Raw genomic sequence first — 19456 nt, 5'->3', positions numbered from 1 at the left:
TAAGTCCTTTTTTTAATATCAATCTCCAATTTAAACTTTTACTTTCACATTTTTCTTCTTTTGCTTTTGGCAAATTTGTATTCTTTGTGCATACCGCCATCCACTGGGCACGGAGGAGAATTAATAGTAAAAAAGGAAATAAATATTGATCTGTTTCTCACCCACACCTATCATATCGCTTCTGAAGATATGGATTTAACCACTGGAGTCATATGGATTACTTTTATGCTGCTTTTGTGCTTTTGGAGCTTCAAAATTTTGGTACCAATTCACTTGCATTGTATGGACCTACAGAGCTGAAATATTCTTCTAAAAATTTTTGTTTGTGTTCAGCAGAAGAAACACATCTAGAATGGCATGACGGTGAGTAAATGATGATAGAATTTTCATTTTTGGGTGAACTATCCCTTAAAAGGCCCAGATATACTTCATATGAAATCGAAGAACAAACAGGTATGATGTCATTTAGAACAAAATCTGACAAAAAAGCATTCGTTTTTGCATTCATTTCGATGGTTCGTAACAGCTCGCCTGGGCGAACATTTAGGAAAACTTAACCAGCTGCTAAACACCTTCTCGACGCCATTGGTAGGCTTGACCTGAAACTCCACCTACTACTTTGTTTTTCAGTCAGTATTCAACATCAGCACCTGCATGCTATTATTAACTAGCTGGTGCAAATTTACCTACATCTGTACGATTGTTTGCATAAAGACATTTTCCAAGACTATGCCATGTGATTTTTTTGTTTAATTAGTCTACAAGGAATCAAATCTACTCAAATACTCTCAAGTGCCCATTCACTCATGTGCCATCTGCAGCGAAAGCCATTCACACATCTTTCTAAAGTAAGATATGCCTCTATCACCATTCTTTTGTCTGTATTCTCTTTTATTGTTTGAAAACAGTATACTGTTGCTCGACTGTTTAGAACTTCTATTTACCCTGAACGAAGAAGAACGTCTCCTGAAGTATATCAGAGCCTTAAGTATGAGCAATAATAATTATTCTTGCCTTAGCAAGCTGCACTCAAAATTTGCTGTCACCAAATGTTCCTAGGATCTGCATGCGACCACCACTTTCATGAACTGGGGTGCTCAGAGAAAATAACAAAAAGCGGGCTGCCTTCATTTTTCACTTGTCGTGAACACCACATTCGATCTGATCACTTGCAAATAAGAGTGCTGACAGTCAGTCCCACATTCCATAATAGTAGCAGTGACACAAAATTGACAGTAAACACCAGTGATGGTGTCATATTCAAAACAAAATTTGCAGACTAGGCAGACAGACCATGACATTTGTTAGCTAACTCAAATATAGTGTGTGTTAAACCCTTGACAGATAATTTCCACTGAACCACTAACACTGAGACAACACTTTTACAATACAGATTTGTTTTAACTTTGTCAACATTTCTGTGCATTAATACTCATTACACCATAGTAGATGACGTAAACAAAAATGAGTCTGTTAAAGATGTTTTCCAGAACTTTGTCAACTAAAAATTTGCAGAAAGACGTTTGTCAATGTTTTGTCTACTGAATGATCGGCTCCCAAGTACACAACTGTTCAACATGTTGAACAGGCTTCAATCCCTCACAGTTTCGTTTTCATTTGAGACACATATGGCGTCTACTCACTAACAAGGAGTCCTCTGAACATTCTGTGTCCTTGTTAGCCAGCGTTATTTGAACATCACCAAGAAACCCATTGAGCCACCGAAAGTCAATTAAATGTATTAATTTAGCAGATGCTTTTACCCAAAGCAACTTACAAAATGAGGAAGGATACAACATAAGCGAATTATCTTAAGGAGACCGTAACATGAAAAGTGGTGCAATAGAAAGTTTCAGCTGTATTAGAAAAGTACGAGCCAAGATAGAGATTAGAGTGCAAAAAATAACAGTGAATCTGAAGCACGGGAAAGTGATTTGGTGCCTCTTTGTGTAGGTAAAAGGCGCTACTCATTTGCAGACCACAGCCTTCTGAACCAGACATCTAAAACAATAAATGCGCAATATCCGGAAAGGAGACCCTTTTCCCACAAAGGCTCCTTCCTAAGCTACTTTCTCCACAAACCGGCTCCATTATGGCATTGTTCTTCTGGGGGCTATATGGATTTGATTTCCTGCTCCCACCCTGGTCCCCTTTCCCATGCATGCTGGTCTATATGGCAAACTACACACCTTTGCCATGTGCTCACTTTTTCCAAATCCTGCTATGAAAGCAAAGGACTGAAAGGCTCTAGAAAGGACCAAAGGCAAATTTCATTTCACTGACCTTCTCTGAAAAGCTTGTAAATATTAAGAAGGGAGAGGCATCTGCTTGCAAATGAATTGGAAAGAATTGAACAATAATTGCCTTTTGCTTGACCTTCCAAAATCCTACTGATTTGTGTGGGCAGAGTTCTATTAGAGATCTGCTGAGTCAGGCTGTCTTTGTAAGCACTTCTCACATTGCAAAACGACACAAGCAATCTTTGGAAGCAGACATATAGGGACCAGAGCTACGATACAAAGATTGATTTTTAAAAGAGTGAACGAACAGATCAAACACTCTATTTAAAGCTCTATTATTTCAGCGTTAATACAAGTTAAGCTCAATAGGCAGCATTTGTGGCATAATGTTGATTACCACGAAACATAATTTCGTCTCGTCCATCCTTTTCTTTAAAACAGTACAAATCAAGGTTACAGTAAGGCACTTATATAAATGGAAGTAAATGGGGCCCATTTTTGGAAAGTTTAAAAGGCAGAGAGGTGAAACTTAAAATGTTATAAAAGCACTTACATTAATTCTGCTGTTAAAAATTGTGTATTATTTGACCTGTAAATTTGTTGTAATTTTTACGGTCGTTCTAAGGTTTACAACATTACGTTGTCATGGCAACGAAGTTGTAATAAAAACTTTTCACATTTTATCACACTAAAACCATGCTAACATATATATTGCTTACATCCAGTGTCTATTCTTTAGAAACAGGGAGTATTTACAGTAAATGTTTATGGATTGGCCCCATGTACTTTTATTGTAAGTGCCTCACTGTTACCCAGATTATTGCCTTTTTGAAAATGTTGTAGATTGATCTTGTATTGAACCCTGATATTCCTTTAATTTGGATTTAAGGGAATTATAATACAGCCAAAAGTGTAATTTTGTATTTTTTTGCAAACCAAGAACAGAATATTAACAACTCCCAATATAACTGTAAGTTGACAAACAAGAGGAGTAAGTATCATGCATTTTTCCATAAGTAATGAATGCAGTGAATAAAGGGCACATTCCTAGATATATAGAGGAAAGTATTGTGCTCCTCCCTTTCTCGCCAGGAATGGGGAAAATGGTGGAAAAGAAAAACCAATCTTAACTGCTTGCTTATGATTTTGAGCTTTTTGAGGTTACCAACTATTTCCATCCTGACTGAGTCATCTGGCTCACTTGTTACCTTTCACTTCTCTTCTGTTCTCCAGCAGGAAAGTTCCAGTGGTGGAGATGGACAGAGTGGCTCGATTAAAACTGAGGATAGGAGCATAACCATCAAAGAGGGTTCCCACAACCTTAAACATCAATGATAACACATGTAAGGATTTCTCGTTGGGTTTCTCTGGTTTTCTTCATTTGTTTTTTGTAAAGATAAATGTAAAAAGGTCTAACGCCTGCAGTTTAGATTACTGCAGATGGTCAGGGGAGGAGGGGGGTAATTTTAGCACTTCTCCAAAGTGTGCTTTTTAGAACATGTTCATCTATTTTAATATATCTGTAAGCAAATTTTCCCGTTTTTCATGTTGACAATAAAAAAGTTGTTGATGGTCATAAAATTGACGTTGTAATGCATTGGGACACAGCCCAACCAACAGAACACTATGCAGGTGTCTCAGAATTTATTTATTTTTTTAAAGTTAAAGTGCTTTTAACTTGACACGACGTCTAAAAAACGAGATGCTGAAAAAACAGCAAGAAGCAGCGCAAATGGTCAAAAGTGTCCATCTAGAATATTTTTACACAGAAAAACAATTTTAAAAAACACAGCAGACTGATGCAAAAATGTGTTTGGTGCAAACGGCCCCTAAAGGGTGAAGAAAACTCTGTGCAAAGTGGAAAAAGAATAAAGTTTCAAAGCCAAAATGTTGGCAGAGACCTTACTGCGTGCTTTCCATATCATATCATCTTTTCACTAAACCACTTTTATCAATAAACCTTCATAAGAAGATGCCTTACAATGCTCCTTTAATTACTGCTTCTCATATGGCGAGAAATTCCATGGGTAGCATTGTAATTTACTCTGGACTGCTGAGCTGATGGCTTTCCTTGTGTTCAAGGGGCTGTGTTGGTTTGGAAAGTCAGCTGGTGGGTGTCAGGCTCCAGGGGGAAAGTTGACAGACAGGTGTGACTAGCTCTGCCTAAACAGGTGAAGAGTCATATGCTCTGGTGTACCCACCCCTCCACATGCTAAACTCATAAACAAACTTTGTCACACACTTTTTGACTAGGAGAAGATATGAAGTGACCAACTATCCTTCATTCCAGCTTCCATACAATGGAAGGCATTCATGTCCAGAGGGCATTTGAAGAGCACGAGTCAGGACAACTACTGGACTCAGCAGTGCTCTCTTATAAAGAACAATACAGATTTATTATTACAGTGTTTTCTGTCCAGTCATCATTGTGCCTAAAGGTCACAAAGCTAGCTTCTGTAATGAGATGTACACTACCAAATGTTTTAACACACCTAACAATTTTTTATGATTACTAATTTCCACATCTTTGAATAATAGTAGTCATCAAAACTATGTTATCGCCAAGAGGCAGAGGTGTGCAATTTTTTTGTGTGTGTCCTCAGACTGGCCTCCTAAACAAGTGTCAGAAATTTGGAGAATATATCTCATTCCTTTCAAGAGTTATAACTTTTAAAGTAAAAGTGGCCACACCCACTTTGTACATTTTGGCGTATTGTTGTGACAATGAATCAAAATGTTTTTTTTTTTTTTATAATTATTGATAATGAGACTCTAGAGAATCTCTCTGCACTACTTTGGTTCAGATCGGATGAACGACTTAGGACTTGTTCGAAAAAGTGTGTTTTTTAAATAATCTAAAATATTAACTATTTTAAATAGAACTATTGGTTCTTGAGGCAATGTTGTAATATGATATTAATAATGTATGTCTGTGTGAAACATACACTTATTGAGCACTTTATTAGGAACACCTGTTTACCTACTTATTTATGCGATTATCTAATCACCCAATCATGTGGCAGCAGTGCAATGCATAAAATCATGCAGATATGGGTCAGGAGCTTCAGTTAATGTACACATCAACCATCAGAATGGGGAAAAATAGAATCCCAGTGATTTCAATCATGACATGATTGTTGGTGCCAGACGGGCTGGTTTGAGTGTTTCTGTAACTGCTGATCTTCAGGGATTTTTACACACAAGAGTTTACTCAGAATGGTGCCAAAAACAAAAAACATCTAGTGAGCAACAGTTTTGTGGGCAGAAATGCCTTGTTGATGAGAGAGGTCAACGGAGAATGGCCAGACTGGTTCGAGCAGTAAAGTGTTCCTAATAAAGTGCTCAGTGAGTGTACAACCAATTGCACGCATGTAAAACACGATAGCGCCTCCCAGTGGCCATTTTTTATTTTTTACATTTTGCACAACGCTCTTGGAACAAGAGACAAATAGGCCTATCATGTTTTGTTACGATCTGCCTTTTATTTAACCCTGTCTAATAGCTGCTGAAATTTGATCGGTCGATGGCCATGTTTTTCAAGATATGCTACTGTCCTCATAGACCCTGACAGCACCTTGGACAATGACACTGCATGCAAAATTTCAAGCCGATCGGACCAATGGTTCCATAGTTAGAGCCATTTTTACGTTAGTCACTTGGTATAGCCTTGCAGTTTTTTTTCACATGTCCTCGGCTTGACCTCCTACATAAGTATCTTATGCCGATATTGTCGGCCGATATTAGCCTTTCACTGATATATCGGTATCAGCGTATATTTTACCGATATGCGCCGATGTGAAAACTTTTTTCCAGAACATATAATGCAGAAAACAATGCTTTAGAATTGGTGTCATAGCGTAGTTTGTCCAGCAGATCGCGCTCAGACTCCATTGTTTACAGAGCTGAGCTGACGGTGGCTCTTCAGTGGTCTCTTCTCGGTAAGTTGCTATCTAGTTTGTGAAATACATACTGGAAAGTTATTAAACAATGACCCCATCATTTTCCCTTTTCAATATTACTAATATAACATTAACCCTGTCCCTGACAACCATGTCACTCATGTTTATCTTTGCCATTGTTTGCTATGTTAGCCAGCTAAAATTTGTCAGTGCAGTAAGTAATGTAGCAGATTGAAAGGTAAGCATCAGAGCATCTTTTTGCAGCTCAGCAGACAACGGTGCGGTGGTGAATTGTGTCTGTTGAGTGTTGATTTCACGCTATATTATTACATTGTTGGTGAAACACAAATGCTGTAAAGTAAAAAAAACCATGTCAATCTTTTACTCTCCGTGACAACGAGCTTATAGCTATCTAGCTAATCACGTAGCTACTTTCATTGTTGTCAGCTGAGTGGAAGCTAATGAGTAAACATGTATTCACCAAACTGTTTTGTTCAGGATTCATAGTTTGGTACTCCCTTCAACCGAACAATTCCAGGCGTTGCATTTACAAAATGTAATATTTAAAAGTCTGGTTTTCCACCGTTGAAAGTTTCCCCTGAACTTGTACCGCAGAATACGGTGTAACACCGCTGCCGCTGTTTATCTGGACTCGGCAGGATTAATATAGTCAGCTTTTGACTGATACTAAACAGTAATACTGATGTTTATTTAGCTATTTATTTTATTTTTATTTATTCTTTATTTTAATGGTCAGCATTTGACTAATACTAAACATTAATACTGATGTTTATTTAGCTATTTATTTTATTTTTATTTATTCTTTATTTTCTCAGTGTTCATTTCTAGAATTTGTTGACAATGTACAATAATTGTCAAATATTCTTTGATAAAAATATTTGTTTAAGAAAGCAGCCTTCTGAGTACCTTTGCATAGTCATATCGGTGAAAAATCCACATAGAAAAGGTCTGTTTTCATAGCTCAAAAATTAACTATATCAGCCACCATATCGGTAATAATATCAACTGAATTTTCCCCCTCTAAAATCGGTATCGGTCTCAAAAATCCCATATCGGTTGGGCTCTAATCTTAAATTTTGTAAAAATATCCCATTCGCAAAAGTGGCCACACCCACATATTACATTTTGGTATACTGTTACAATGATTAATTAAAAGTTCAAATTTTTTCGATAATTATTGATATTGGGAATCTTTCTGCACTGGTTTGGTTCATATCAGCCAAACAGTTTGAAAAAGTAGGTTTAGTAAAAAGTCTAAAATTGTTGAAAATCTAGAGGGTGGAGCTAAAATTTGACAAAAACGATTTGATTCACAATTACCCAAGGAATCACATGGAAAAAAGAATTTTGTTTCTTGACCTTTGTTTTGTTCACTTTAACACCCTTCATTGGCATATATAGCCAGCCGGAGTACTACTAAGTCTCTAGGCCTTATGGTTTGGTCTGCACAATCAGTTTTAGGGCAGAATAATAATAATAATAATAATAATAATAAAAATCCTTACAATTACAATAGCGTTTCAGCACTTTGTGCCTGAACACCTAATAATTTACATTTTTGCTTTGTGAACAAATATACGAGGCACACTTTTTCTACAAAACTAAATTCAACAGTCAGACATTAGGCTTTAGATTAAAAGATTTTTAAGACCATGAGAAACATAAATTCAATCAAGTGTGTCCAAAACTTTGACTGGTATTGCATAGTTACAGTTGTCCTTATCTCTGTGGTTGCAAGTATGTCACGTCTCCTCACCGTTCAGAGCAGTGTGTCACTGTGTAAACTTCATTACCTCTGCCTGAGATCTGTATCTTCCTGTGAGAAGTTTTGCTCTATAGCTACTCTGTGGAATCTCGGGTGAAACCGCACTGTGGCACGTGAAGGTATGCTGCAATTCCTCTTAGCTCTGAAATCTGATGTCACATATTCATCAAACATCAGAAGTTATTTGCTTATGTTCAAATGTTTCCCAAAGCTATGAAACACAATCTTGTCTAAACTACTACTGACATGAGGTGCATTTATTTGAATGTTAAATTATGCTCAGCAAATGACAGCCGTAGCATAACATGGTATGACAGCTTTGAATGAGTGAAAGGTCTGAGACAACACCACAATTCAAAACTCGAACACTAAGGTTCTTGTTGTGTGCTTGTTGTTGAAGTTACTGTTGACTATCAGAAGAAGGTTGAGGATGACACAGACAGGAAGAAATGTAGTAGTTTCATTGACACTCTCTCACTCTTACTCTCTTTTTAGCCAGGAATTTAACAGTGACTGCTGGGTCTAAGCCAGTGATTGCTTAACTGTGAGATGGCACTAGTGCATAAACAGATACTAACAGTCAGTCTGTCCGACCTAAAAGAGGCTGAGAAGATCAACAAACTTCTAATCCACTCATACATAATTTTATATGATATGTACTTTAACAGTACTTCACTGGCGCTTCTCTGTTTATATCACTCTGCTTGTCTACAAGTTACATTTCAAAAACGTTGCAAAAAGTTGATGCTGCATTGGCTTCGTTTGAAACAATTTTTGGTGGCGGCTTAAAATTAGATGAAAGAATTGGCTATGTTGAATCAAAAAAAGGTAAATGTTAAAGGAATAGTTCACCCCAAAATTAAAATTCAGTCATAATTTATTAACCCTCATGTTGTTCCAAACCTGTTTGACTTTCTTTCTTATGCAAAACACAAATGGTGCTAAAAACAATGTAAGTTTTCACGTGAACATGCATGCCACTGTGAACGAGCTTCTCTCATGGCGCACATGAACGTGCAAAAGATGCAAATATTTTCACTGAAAAATTATTTCAAATTCAGTTTGTTTCTCACAAGAATCTAACAAATGCCTTCAGAAGACATGGAGTATGATGCATGAGTCGCATTGACTACTTTCATGATACTTTTGGGTCTTTTTTTAAGCTTTAAAGTGAGGCTCTTTCCATTGTTACTGTAATGAAAAAATGGATTAAAAAAAGAAAAAAGAATCATACAGGTTTAAAAACAACATGAGGTTGAGCAAATTATGACAGAATTAAAATTCTGGGGGGCGAACTATTCCTTTAATTACTTGTTTAAAGAGCTTGAAAGTCATCTTTTCTACTTGTATAACTCTGCGATTTTTACGAATAAACTAAGAAAATAATATGAACTCAAATCAGTATTTCTTGTCCATTTATTTATTCAACCTAGTCTCATAAAATGAACGTTACTTTAACTAAACTGTGCAAACTCAGTTTTACATGCCGTGTTCTACATTTTGTCGTAATTTCCTGGTGAAATGAACACTAGAGGCTCTACAACAACTGTTCGTTTTATTCACTTTCACACAAATCACAACTACAATGGCTGATTATGACTTTATAAACCTTTATATTTCACACTATTACTCATAAACTGCTATCATGTTATGCAATCTAAACACTTTTACTATAACGCATCATTTGAAAAACAATACACTTTAACACTTGCATTACAGACCCACCTACATTAACACACTTACTGCAACATGATTAAATTGTACGGTAGCTCACCTCATAGAGTGTTGGAATTTGAACTTGGAGGACTGTGGCTCGAGCCCAGCCAGGCATGCTAGCTGACACGTGAGACAAAAGTGTCATAGAAGTGACACGAAATGACGTGGTTCCTTAAGAAAATGTGCTTTTCATGTCGCATTTGCTTTTTTTGGCACTACTGAGTAGGTTTAGGTGTTGGTTTAGGGTAAGGATGTCAGTTTTGTTTACCTCTCATTTGCTTTTTGGTTAGGTTTAGGTTCAAGTTCTAAGTTAGGGAGGTATGTTTTACTCATTAAAACCTCCATTTAATATTCATCTTAAAAACCTTATCTGATTACTACACCATTTCACTCACTTTTAGCACCCTTCGCTGGACAGTTTACTGGGAAACTGCAGCAAAATATGTAATGAAGCATGTAATCTGGTCAGAAAGTCATTTTCACAACAAACACCTTACAAAACTCTGAAGCAAACCGGAGGATGAATTCAGCTGTTTCTGGAGACTGTTTCTCAAATCAATATTTCATGAAAAATGTTATTATTTATTTGGTAATACGCTGTAAAAACTACAGTCAGCCAGTCATTATCACACAATAAATCCTTCAGTGTGAAACCCCTCTGCTCTGTGTCATTTATTTTTGTGGTAATGACCAGCTGACTTTAGATTATCTCTTACAAATCGACCAGAGCAATAAATTGACCAATATCGGTGCCTGCTTGTCAAAAGTGTTAACTCTTCCTTGTATCAGTTTCAAAATTTACAACAGCCCAGTCAATTGATAATGCTGATAAATTTCTGCTTTTACATATAGCAACCAGTCATATTGCTCTCTAGTGTTTGGTATCTCTAGTTATTGGTCAACCATTAATGTATGTATTCCATGTGATATGTTCACTTGCATTCAAATCATGTTAGCCAGTCATTACATAATCTAAACGCAAAAATATATCAACAATCAGACCCCTCCCCCTTGCATGGCTTTGCACTACAACCACATATATTTCACTTTCTGTAAGCCCCATACTGACACAGCAGAATTGTCCCAGCTGGTTTTGTTTAGTATGGAACGTGCTGTGGTTCTTACCATGGCTCGATACTTCATCTTTGCGTTCTTCCCAGAATGTTGCTGTAACTATATAAATGATTTATATTTCCAAAACAACGGCTCTCGTTTGAAAAAGTGCGCCGCATTTGTTATTTTAACTTCTGCTCCATGTGTGGGAGCGTCCCAGCTGCCATTTCTTCAGCTTTAACTTTCCTCTCCTTCTTTGCGTTTCTTTCTTTCTTTCTCTCTCTCTCTCTCAATCTCCCCCTTGCTGCCTATGGAGGAACGAGTCAGTCCTTCTGAAAAGTGACACACTCCCCCTCTCTGCTTCCCTCGGCTTGTTCGCTCTGTCCTCCTGCAAAGGGATTTACAGTGAAAGCTAAAAATTGGGCCCCCTGTAGTAGCCCTATGCACCTGTCCTTATAAACCAGCCTTTGGCTGTTTAAAAATAATAAAGGGCTAGTTCTTCCATGGAACACAAAAGGAGATGTTAGACAGATGTTAGCTTCAGTCGCCACTTTCATTGTATGGAAAAAAGATGCAGTAAAAGGTAACTGAGACCAACTTACATACTGCCTAACATCATCTTTTGTGTTTCACAGAAGAAATTAAGTCATACAGGTTTGGAACAACATGAAGGTGAGTAAACTGACAATTTTCACCTTTGAGTGAACTATCCCTTTAAAGACAAAAGAAACACATATCTGGAAACGACCATCAAAATGTAAGGTAAAACCAATAAAAACATGCCGTCTCATGCTGACAGACTCCAGGACTCAAGGATTTGGTATTTGGATCTTTGGAAATCTACTTAACTAGCATTAAGTGTTGGATGAAATGATGAAATGCAGCTATTGATTTTGCCAAGTGAATTTTCCTTCTCTTCCTGCCTTGGTCCACTCCCATTTTCCCCCCCCACCCGCCCTAATGCATGCTGAAGCAGATTTGAGGCAGATCTCAAATAGGGAACAGTCAAGGAGGCAAGACTGATATGCTAAAACTTGGCTCAGTTGCAAGAGATAGAAAAATGAGGCCAAGTGCACTTTGCAGTGCACACACAGGTCACATTCGCATGTAATTATGGAGGTATACTTTGAATTTACAGCCTGATGTCATAGGCATATCATTTTAACGTACAGCTTTAGCTATAGGTCTGATTTAAAGCTATTTGCTTTGGTTTATAAACACCTATAGAAACAGAGATAGAACAGATAGAAAGAACAAGAAGACCAAAACTAAAACTGATGTATTTTTACAGCTGAGGAAGTGTTGGAGGGCCCAGAGACTTATGAAGGATCTCTGCTAATTATCAACAAGATGTTTTGAAATAATGGCTGCAAATGCCTACATACAGAGTGCGAGCGAGCGAGCGAGCGAGAGAGAGAGAGCATGGTTAAGCCTTCCGATATCAGGTAAAGGGTTAATATGTCTAAAGACACACCTCACTTTCTCCACTCCACCCAAGATAAACACAACACACCACCTGTTACATCCAAAGACAGCACACAGGTAAATCTTAAAGGGATAGTACATCCAAAAATGAAATTTCTGGCATCAATAACTCACCTGAAAATGAATGGTGACTGAGGCCATTCTGCTAATCTTTTCAGTCATGCAGGTTTGGAACAACATGAGGGTGAGAAAATTATAACAGAACTTTCATTTTTGGGTGAACTATCCCTCTAACCAAGGTACCTGTAGCTCAACTGGTGCAATAGCAGCAATGCCAAGGTCATGGGTTCGATAGCCAGGGAACAAACATACTAATAAATGTAAACCGTGAATGCACTTCAAGTCACGTTGGATAAAACCATCTTCCAAATTCATGACGTACAATGCCAATGTACAATGCAAGGTCACTACCTATGCTCATCCAAATGACATAATTCTGCATAGAGAAGCTGTAAGGCTGACATCTATGAAACAGACTGCCCTCTTACACGATTTTAAGGCTTTCCATAATACAGGAGAGCAGCAGTGTCGTGTTAAAGTTGCAATTGAGACACGGTGTGAGTTTGTTGCACCAATTAATGCTAATAAATCCTAGCCTCTTTCTGTCTCTCCTATCAATCAATCTCTCACACTTGCAAGCTCCTCCCACTTCGGCCAACATAGAGACCACGCCTGCTGGAATCTGAGTAGCCTAATATTTTCCAGATGGTGCGAGCTAGTCTCTCTCTCTCTCTCTCTCTCTGTGTGAACATTGACATTACAGTACCAACATGTAAGAACAGGTTACAGCTCTATACTGAGCCGAGCACTACACACTACCAGTCAAAAGTTTGGACATGCCTACTTCTTCCTTAATATTACTGTTTTCCACATTTTAGAATAATAGTAAAGTCATTAAAACTATTAAATAACACAAACAGAAGTATGGGAATAATGCAGTGACAAAAAAATGAACAATAACAATAAACAAATAAAAACTCATATATTTTAGCTTCTTCAAAGTAGCCACCCTTTGCATAAATTACAACTCTGTTCCCTCTAGTGTTCAGATGTATATTTCCCTTTACTATTAGTCCAACTAATCCATTTGAAAAAAAAAAAAAAAAAACATTGCTTTGTAAAGAAATTAATAAGTAGGCACAGTTTATATTTGTCTACAAAACTAACTTCAACTTTACTGATCTCAGATAATTTTGCACACGCACTTCTATCATTGTGTGTACACTAAACTTTTAATTTTGACGAGCAGCTGTGGTCAATAGATTACAATGGTTGTCTATGAAACGGGATAAACAAACAACTGTTTGAAATCATCCCATTGTCCGGTCTCTTTGATCATATCATATCCATCTTTTAAAACCTGTCTTATTGCTGTCCTTTGATCTCTGGCAATAATGACAAGTGTTAGTGCCCCACCTTTTTACATTAGGGCTGTCAACAGGGCTGAGAAACTAATTTCTAAATTTACACTGAAATATTACCAAAATTTGAATTATATTCAAATTTTTAAGACATTATTTCAGGTAGGGGGACAAATCTGATTTCGACATTGTCTCCTACGTCCAAAAGAGGGCGCAAAAAAAACTATATAAACCAATCAGCACCGCATTATAGCGATTGTTTATTGTAACAACATATTTGGCTGTTAACAAATGTGTTTAATGATAAAGTCTTAAGTCAAGAAAAGATTAAGCCATTTTGTATTCTCAAATATTAAGTAAAAAGTTAAATGAAAAAAACACTTTAATAGACTGTTCTATGTTAACTTAGTGTTGTACAGTAGCCTATACCAGGCCATGTTACTACAACGCACTCAAGCTCCATAATACTGGTGGTACCACAGTGCTTTTCATTAAATACAGTTGTATGTACGTGGTTAATGCTCATGCAGTGTGACGCTGATAAGAGAACAAGGCACAGTCAAGACACAACTGCCAAAGACCTCCACCTCTGGGGACACTTCACTCCGAACACATACCTCTTTTTCTATGCAAGCATGCGCTGGGCGGATATGTTTGACTGTTGCATCGTATCTCGCTGTTTTTCATTGTCTCTCACAGTAATGATGCATTTGTTTAGACACTGTGTTAATAAAAAAGGAAATTCAACCTTTAAAAAGTGGCTTGAGACACCCACATTCTGTTTTATCCTAAGAATGTAAGTTGTCATCAGTGCTTGGCACACATCCAAAATTCGAAGGCTCATTTTAGCATTCAAATGTGCATTCTTATCTTCGAATATTTGTTGAACTCAATTTCAATTTGACAGCCTTGTACATGGCTATAGAACGGAGCCAAACATGACAGTGAAACAGTGAAAAAAAAAAAAAAAAAAAAGATGAACAGAACAGACAGGACATTTTCTTGGACATTCTACAAAATCTCCTTTTGTGTTCCATGAAAGAAATCGTAGAGTTTTGGAACAAAATGAGGGTGAGTTAATGATGACAATTTATTTATTTTTTTTCCTTTAAGAGTATCCTGAACCCTGCTGCTGTTAAATAAATACAGGTAAAAGAGGCTTACAACAATCAGTCTGAGTGTACCAGACTCTGTGGACTCAAAGTCACCCTACAGGTCACTGGAAGAGTAGGACACGCACATCCTCACATGACCATCTGGTGCAGAAACAAATACTAAGAAGTTTTGTTTGTTATGTGAGGGGTTCTGGTCCTTAGAATGGTCAAATTACATCCGTGGGAAATTACTAATGGAAACTCTGGGTTTTTTCCCTGCATGCATGCCTGTCGTATTCTCACCCCATTTGTTCTCATGTTGGCCAATTTAAATCCCCTTTCCTTCACTTCCTCTGTCTGAAACTTAATATGCAGAATCGTCTTATGTGCTGCCTTCCAATTCACATACTTAAACTATGCACTAAAGTAAAGTACTTTGCTGGTGAGAATGTACATATAGAAAGACTGTAGGCTATTGGGACATATTGGAACTTACTACCACATCTTTAAGTTGTGTCTTGAGACAAACAGACTTACGGTTTTCCCATAGTGAACTATTAAACAGGCCTAAAATCTCATAGACTTTCAATGAAATCTTCTGACTGAATCTACTCCAAATTTGAAGGTACATCCACCTACCTTGGTGCAGTTATTTTAGCCTATTTTGACTTTGTATTTCTTTATGTTTCAAACCGATCAGACTTCCATTACACTTTTCCTGTAGTAAATTATTACAAATCCCCCAAAAATCCCCCCTACACCTACACTGAATGCTTGTGTTGTAAAACTCCATCTGTCAAACAGTTTAACTGTATTATTGAGTTGGAGGTCAGCTGGAGTGGTGCTCGGAGATGGGAAGTGTGGCGGCCTTTGAGGAGGGGTCCTTCAGTAGAATGGGGAAGTACAATGGGTTCGTGGAGAAATGGGGTGGGTATATCTCATTTATGGATGGGTGATTATTTTTATTATTTGTTTATTTATTTATTTTATTTTTTTGTGTGTGTGTCTTTATAATTTGTGAACACTGGGATGTTGTTGGGGCCAAGGTAGGGTTGGTGATTGGGAGGGGTAATAGTAGGGGTTAAGATTGATTCTCTGTATATATATGAGAATCACTAAAAATTGTTAATCTGAAAAAAAAGAAGAAAAAAAACTCAAATTTTAGAGTTATTACAAATTATTTGTTTAGTTTCAGTTTTTTCCAATCATATGAGTTTTTAATTCTATTTCAGTTAGCGAACAAGTTTAATTTTTTTTAACGATAATACTACTGTTTTGAAAATCTTAGCTTAGCAACCTTCTAGCAACTGTCTAACAGGAATCACTTAAAAGACCTTAGCAACCATTTAGCAATGCCAACCATTCAGAATAGCCTACCTTAGCAACCAATAAGCAATTATCTAGCAACAACCTAGCAACCACCAAAAACATGCTTGTGATGTAAACAGTCAAACAGTTCAAATGTAAACACATACAAAGGCTTTATCAATCTGTATCTATCAACTCTCTACCAACCCCAAGAGTAGCTTAGCAACATCTTCCCTTACAAAAATCAAGAGTTCCTGGCAAATTTGCCACAAACTTCCCGCAAATTCGCCACTGATCATTTTCATATGCAACTGAGCTTTGCGGCAAACTTGCAGCAAACTGTCCCTTGTTGCCAAAGGTTTGCTGCAGGTTCGCCACTACCAGTGAAGAGCTGCAAACTTCTGGCAAAAAACTGCGGTGAATCACAAGCTCATTTGCATGTGAAAATAATAAGTGGCAAATTTTGGGCTAGTTTGCTAGAACTCCAGATTTTTCACATGCAGCAACCCAAAACACCTTTGAAAATCCTGTGTTAGAAAAACGCATCCGAACACTAGTAGAGGTCAGTGAGAAAGAGAAGCCTGTAGATATAGTTTCAGATGCGGTTAGTACAGCGAGCAACACACACACTTTGGTACCGGCTGTAGAGTCCCTGCAGCAGGGCATTTGGATGACGTCTTGGCAGCATACTCGTAGGGCAAAGTGATACTACTCTCCTGTTCCTGTTAGGATTTCCAATAGATTCTACCCACTCAGCTCTGGTTATAGGTGATTCTATTGTAAGGAACATGGAAATAGAGACTCCAGCCACCATAGTAAAATGCATTTCGAGTGAAAGAGCATCTGACATCAAATCAGATTTACAAGTGCTGGCGAATGCTAAACGTAGATTTTCTAAGATTGTTATTCATGTCGGCACTAACGATGTTCGGCTTTGTCAGTCAGAGATCACTAAAGATAATGTTAAAGAGGTGTGTGAACTTAAAAAAAACAAAATACGCAGAATAGCATAGGACTTATAGACATCTGGACGAGTTTTGGGGTAGACCTGACCTGCTAAAGAGAGACGAACTCCATCCCTCCAGGGAAGGTGCTGCTCTCCTTTCTAGTAATTTGGCTCATATTCTTACAAGTGATATTGTTTGACTAACTGGGGCCCAGGTCAGGAAGCAGACAAACTGGCTACTCCGAGCATCTGCTAGCTGCCTTGAGACATCACACAGGTCACATAAACTACACCACATTGAGACTGTATCACCTAGATATCATATAGAGACTGTGTCTGTTCCCCGAAGTACCAAACACAAAACCCTCACTAAGTCATTTAGAAAAAATTTGACTGATATCAAACTTAAAAAAAAAAAAAAAAAAAAAACATTAAAGAAAAACATCATATAAAAGGTAGGGCTACTAAACATTAGATCACTTTCATCCAAAGCACTAATTGTAAATGAAATTATTACAGATAACAGTTTAGATTTGCTCTGTTTGACTGAAACCTGGCATATGCCGGATGAATATATTAGTTTAAATGAGTCTACTCCCCAAGGTTATTGTTATAAATATAAGCCTCACCTGAAAGGTCGAGGAGGGGCTGTTAGAGACATTTTGGAGAGGGGAAATACGGGACAAAACACAAATTATTCAGAATAAGTCGGGACACTAGAAAAAGTGCTTAAATACAGGACTGTCCCGGGAAAAAAACGGGCTGTCTGGCCACCCTACTTGAATGCTGCACTCAGCAAAAGTCACTCAATTGACGCCGTGTTATCGATCAGGTAGAACTATTCTTTCAACCACTAAAGATAGCTTCACTAATAACCTTCCAGATTTGTCTCAAATACTCAGTAAACCAAAAGATTTAGAAGAACTTTATGTAATCACAGAAAATATAAAGTCTTCTCTAGGACTCTTGATAGTGTCGCCCCCCCCCTTCGATTAAAGAAAATTAAAGAGAAAAGCCCTGCACCGTGGTACAATGAACACACTCATGTTCTCAAGAGTGCAGTTCGAAAAATGGAGCGCAAGTGGAAGAGTACAAAATAAGAGGTCTTTTGCATGGAATGATAATGTCTCTAGCTACAGAAAGGCTCTACAAGCTGCCAGGTCTGCATATTTTAGCAAACTCATAGAAAATAACCACAATAATCCTAGGTGTTTATTCAGTACTGTGGATGAATTTGTAAGGAATAAAGCTTTGACTGAACCAGATATTCGATCACAGCACAGTAGTAAAGACTATTAATTTCTTTAATTATAAAATTGAAATCATCAGAAACAAAAGCGGAATTATGCAACCATCTGCAATAGCACCTCTGAAGACAGTGTCTCATATTATTCCCCAAGAGCAACTTCAATCCTTTGTTGTCAAAGGACAGGAAGAGCTAAACAAACTTATCAAAATCAACAACATTTATGTTAGATTCAATATTAATCAAGCTATTAAAAGAGGTGTTTCCTGTAATATCAGAAACTCTTCTTAATATTATTAACTCCTCATTATCCTTAGGGCGTCTGTGTAAACGAGGAATTGTCAGATCAAACTAAAGTTTAGTATGGAGTGCTACAAGGATCAGTTTCAGGGCCTCTCCTTTTCTCCTTATATATGCTTCCCCTGGGAGACATTATCATGAACTGTGGAATTAGTTTTCACTGTTATGACGATGATACCTAACTTTATATTTCCTCAAAACCCGACAAAAATTCACAATTCTCAAAGTTAGCAGAGTGTATCAATGATTTCAAAGATTGGATGGTTAGAAATTTCCTTCTGCTCAATTCCGACAGAGGTACTAATTATTGGACCAAAAACCTCTAAAAATAAGATGCTAAAATATAATTTCACTCGATGGATGTAATTCAATGAATGTACTTTCACGTCGTCTTATACAGTGAAGAACTTAGGTGTTATATTTGATAGCAATCTGTCCTTTGAAAACCACATTTCCAATGTTTGTAGAACAGCATTTTTCCATCTAAGAAATATCGCTAAGTTACGACACATGCTCTCTGTGTTTAATTCCAAAAAAATAATTCACGCGTTCATGACCTCAAGACTACATTGTTGTAATGCATTACTGGGAGGATGTCCTGCAGGTTCCATAAATAACTTCAGTTATTTCAAAATGCAGCAGCTAGAGTGCTGACTAGAATCAAGAAATATGATCATATCAGCCCAATCTTAGCATCGCTACATTGGCTACCTGTTAAATTTCGTATTCATTTTAAAATACTTCTAACTACTTACAAAGCTTTGAATGGTCTAGCTCCACAGTACTTACAGTATGTGACCTTCTATCACCCAATATTCCACCACGTTCATTAAGCTCGCAAATTTCAGGGCCTGGGTAGTTCAGTGGTAAAAGACGCTGGCTACCACCACTGGAGTTCACTAGTTAGAATCCCAGGGCATGCTGAGTGACTCCAGCCAGGTCTCCTAAGCAACCAAATTGGCCCGGTTGCTAGGGAGGGTAGATTCACATGGGGTAACCTCCTCGTGGTCGCTATAATGTGG

At 37.5% G+C, this 19456-nt stretch overlaps 1 protein-coding gene across 3 annotated transcripts in view; it reads right to left on the bottom strand.

Moving 5' to 3' along the window:
• The window catches only part of myo1cb (myosin Ic, paralog b), a 78677-nt gene that overhangs the window by 31858 nt on the left and 27363 nt on the right, over positions 1-19456 (bottom strand). The window contains exon 1 of one of the 3 annotated variants that reach the window (XM_051665161.1): positions 10767-10948. The exons of the other annotated variants lie outside the window; for them this stretch is intronic. Coding sequence (XP_051521121.1) covers positions 10767-10784 — 18 coding nt within the window. The 5' untranslated portion in view covers positions 10785-10948. Of the gene's footprint in view, positions 1-10766; positions 10949-19456 lie in introns of those variants that run through there. 3 annotated transcript variants of the gene reach the window in all.

The sequence above is a fragment of the Myxocyprinus asiaticus genome, chromosome 31 (assembly GCF_019703515.2).
Source record: "Myxocyprinus asiaticus isolate MX2 ecotype Aquarium Trade chromosome 31, UBuf_Myxa_2, whole genome shotgun sequence".
NCBI lineage: Eukaryota > Metazoa > Chordata > Actinopteri > Cypriniformes > Catostomidae > Myxocyprinus > Myxocyprinus asiaticus.
This window is presented reverse-complemented; position numbering and strand designations above follow the sequence as displayed.